Consider the following 3,823-nt stretch of genomic DNA (forward strand, 5'->3'; position numbering starts at 1 on the left):
AAAACGAACATAAAGTTTAATGCTCTGCAATTTACAAAGCATTTAATTTTTTCGTTCAATATTGTTCTCAGAAGTTTGAGCTACTCTCTGCCAATACTGTGATGTATGATAGTTGTAAAAAAACATCAAGTATCATGCCAAAAAAGGCTGTTATTTGGCTGCCTATACGTACAAAGTCCGCTCTGACTGAACTAAATGATGTATTTTTTGAGAGTTGGTTCACTATGACTGAACAATTCCGAACAGTATTCGTCAATATATCGTCAAATTTGAACTCATTGTCATCGTTACAGCCTAAATCGCACTCTGAAATAGTATATTTTGCGATCATTCACACTGCATTTTTCACTGATCCGTTCAGTCGGAGTGAACCAATTTTATTTTTATGCAGTCGGGCACAGCGTGTGTTGGTGATGGCTAGCTCATAGTTGCGCTGTGGGAGGGGTACTCGTGGTTTGTGGGGTCGTGTGCAAATTATGTGTGCTGCTAGATGCTGTCGCTTCAGTTCGTTCGGTGTGGAACTGAACACATATAAAAGGACGAAATCGCATTAAGAAGTTATTCGTGATTTAACCTTGCAGTGAAAGTTAAAGTGAAAGTGCAGTTCCTGAACCGTGGTGGTTGTAGAGTCTAGCCAGTTTGTGTTCGGTCGAGTTCGGCCAGTTCCCAGCGAGTTACCCAACCTTGGGGGTAATCGTGTGCAGTTCCGCTTTTCGACAGTTAGCTGAAGACGTCAGCAGTATTCAAAATTTTTGATTAAAGGCATACTCTAAAATGGCTTCGCAAAAAACCGCCTTCAAAAAAAACAGATCAAGAGTGTCTCTTTCTTTGGAAATGAAGCTCAATATTTTGGATGCCCTTCAAGATGAGAAATCTGTTGCAAACGTCGGCAGGAATTTAAAAATCAACGAATCGACTGTGCGTACAATTAAAAAGAATCAAGATAGCATCAGACAGACAGCAGCTCAGGGCACTATCTATGCAACAAAATCCTCATCATATACACGAGATCCATTGATGGTCAAGATGGAAAAGGCACTTCATATGTGGATCGAAGATCACGCGCAGAAGAAAATACCCTTGGATCAGGAATTAATAAGGGAGAAAGCTTTGAGCCTTTACCTTTGGTTAGAGAAGAATGAGCCGTCTTCAAGTAAAAAGAAAGACTTTACCGCGAGTAAGGGATGGTTTTATAACTTTATACGTAGTAATTCCATTCGCAACGTTAAAATCAAGGGTGAATCCGCATCGGCCGATGTTTCGGCTGCAAATAGTTTTCCTCCAAAGCTCGCTAAGATCATAAAAGAAGGTGCGTATCATGGTGACCAAGTGTTCAATGGAGATGAAACGGGTCTTTTTTGGAAAAGAATGCCGTCTCGTACCTACATTACGCAGCAGGAGCAATATGCCAGTGGTTTCAAAGTGGCCAAAGACAGGGTTACCCTGTTATTTTGCAGTAATGCTTCAGGCGACCTTATGTTGAAACCGCTATTGATCAATCGTGCTATGACGCCCCGCTCGTTGAAGGGGGCTGATTTCAACAAACTGCCAGTGCACTGGAAAGCTAACACTAAAGCGTGGGTCACAAAAGCCGTTTTTGAGGAATGGTTTTACGATATGTTTATTCCGGAAGTGAAAACATACTTGGAAGGAAAAGGTTTGGAGTTCCACGTGCTTTTGATTTTGGATAACGCTCCAGGACACCTAGTTATCAAGCACCCAAACGTTCAAGTTGTGTTTCTTCCACCGAATACAACTTCTTTGTTACAGCCTCAAGATCAAGGAATAATTGCTGCTTTCAAGAAGTTGTACATTAAACAATGTCTTCGGTACATCCTCGAAAAGCTTGAAAGCGATGAAACGATGACGGTAATTCAAGCGTGGAAAGAATTTAAGATAAGAGACGCTCTGACGTTCATAGGAAAGGCTCTGTCTTCTATGAAATCTAAAACATTGAATTCGTGCTGGAAGCCACTATGGCCAGAATGCGTGAAAGCTGGTTCAACAGACCCTTCAAATGTGGAAGAATCAGAAATTCTCATTCTGGCACATGCAATTGGAGGGAAAGGATTCAAAGATATGGATAGTAGAGACGTTGAAGAGCTTCTTGAAGACACCGAAATTGAAGATGATGAACTGATGCAGAGTTTAGTCACATCGGAGCCTTTAGAGGACGATGAAGACCGGGATATCAAGCCATGTGATATCGAAGACGGGAATAAATTAGCGGATACCCTCGTAAAACATTTTATGGAAAAGGATCCTTGTGTTGAGAGAGCCGTTTCATTTCGGAATGATTTGAAACTGTGTATGCTTCGCTACAATAGATTGAACGAAAAAACACAGCCAACAGTTATCGATGAAGGTAGTGACATTGATGTTTAAAGTGAAAAGTATTTTAATAATATCTTTACAGATGACGAGGATTTCAGCTTACCATTGGAACGCAGACGATCTCGTCCGATTTCTTCGGATGAGGAAGATATCGCCACATCATCTAACCGCAAACATCCACGTGTTGCTAATGATAGTGATTAGATCAATAAAAGAAATTCTTTTTTCCACTTGACTACAATAAAATTGATTTATGAATACATTGGTAAAAATATCATGGTAAAAAACTAAAAATATGTTTAATTAAATTTGTCTAAATTCCGAAAACATTTGTTTGTATTGTAATTTTTTCAAATTGCAAAAATGCAATTTGAAAAAATTACTTTCGAACTACTGGACCGCTTCACATGATCGATATATCAAATTAAAGCCAATTAGCTAGTCTTTCTTGAAAAAATGTTATACTAGCAAAACAGTTGGATTTTGTTTTCGTAATTATTGATTGTATTTGTTTGCTTATAGTTTACATGATCCAAGGACGCTATATTTTTTTATGTTTCTTGAAAGTTCTGGTTTTTCCACACAAGATAATCGAAAATCAGAAATGTGATTTTTATCGTTTTCGAGTTATGAGTTTGCCGATGGTCCGAAAAATCAGATTTTTCTCTTTTTCTATAAATAACTTTTTTCTAGAAAGAAGAAGCTTTCAAGAAAAAAATATTTAAAATATAGTGCCCTTGGTCACGCAACCATATAAACTATAAAAAACAAGTACAATCAATAGTTACGAAAACTTGGCAAAATTGGTTGTACTGTTCGAAAAATGAGAAAAAATGTTACTCTATGTTTCTATATTTTGTATTTTATATGAAACATCTAAATTGGTAAATTTTATCAACAATTAGAGCGACAAAAACTCTAAAGTTTTTAATTTGTTATTAATTTTATCAAAAAAAAAATGCATAATAAACTTGATTGTTTCTTGAAATTTAATTGAAGCTTTCTGAACGCTCTATAATTTGTTCTTCGACATCTAGCTCCTATATTTTCTTATTCCGCAGCAATATCATTTTAAACAATTCCTGGTGAGTCTTCAATTAGAATTTCCTAATTACCACGGTTTTTACTCCATTGTACTTATAATATCCAATAAACTTTCACCTTAACTTTGAAATATTACTTTTTTTCTTTCTTGAAAAAAGGCTATTTGAGATATAAGACTTTTTTTCAAACTGAGTGTATTATAGTCCAAAATTGTATATAATCGAACCATAGATAATCGTGTCAGTATATAATCGACTCTGTATATAATAGAGTGAATATATTACTTCAGAAATCCGGTTTCATTATTGTGGTTTTAGTTGAAAACCTGACCAAGAAAATTCATTTTGCTTTCGTTGGATTGCGCCTGCGAACTATGTGCTACAAGAACGGAGCTTACAAACATCTTTACATCAGTTGCTCCACAATTGGACTGTACTTGCATCCT

At 36.6% G+C, this 3,823-nt stretch overlaps 1 protein-coding gene across 1 annotated transcript; it reads left to right on the forward strand.

Annotated features, from left to right (window-relative positions):
• Nucleotides 1-876: 876 nt before the first annotated feature.
• Nucleotides 877-3,515, forward strand: LOC129770494 (tigger transposable element-derived protein 1-like). The gene is made up of 2 exons (XM_055773371.1): nucleotides 877-2,365; nucleotides 2,417-3,515. The coding sequence occupies exons 1-2, from the start codon at nucleotides 1,018-1,020 to the stop codon at nucleotides 2,536-2,538; spliced, it is 1,470 nt and encodes a 489-aa protein (XP_055629346.1). The 5' UTR covers nucleotides 877-1,017; the 3' UTR covers nucleotides 2,539-3,515.
• Nucleotides 3,516-3,823: the final 308 nt, after the last annotated feature.

This window comes from Toxorhynchites rutilus, chromosome 2 (assembly GCF_029784135.1).
Source record: "Toxorhynchites rutilus septentrionalis strain SRP chromosome 2, ASM2978413v1, whole genome shotgun sequence".
Lineage (NCBI taxonomy): Eukaryota > Metazoa > Arthropoda > Insecta > Diptera > Culicidae > Toxorhynchites > Toxorhynchites rutilus.

What these genes read in the sequence shown, in the direction of transcription:
- LOC129770494 (XM_055773371.1), top strand. Translation starts at nt 1,018, where the DNA reads ATGGTCAAGATGGAAAAGGCACTTCATATGTGGATCGAAGATCACGCG. An exon ending in GCCAACAGTTATCGATGAAG is followed by an intron (nt 2,366 to 2,416) that starts GTAGTGACATTG and finishes ATATCTTTACAG; the next exon opens with ATGACGAGGATTTCAGCTTA.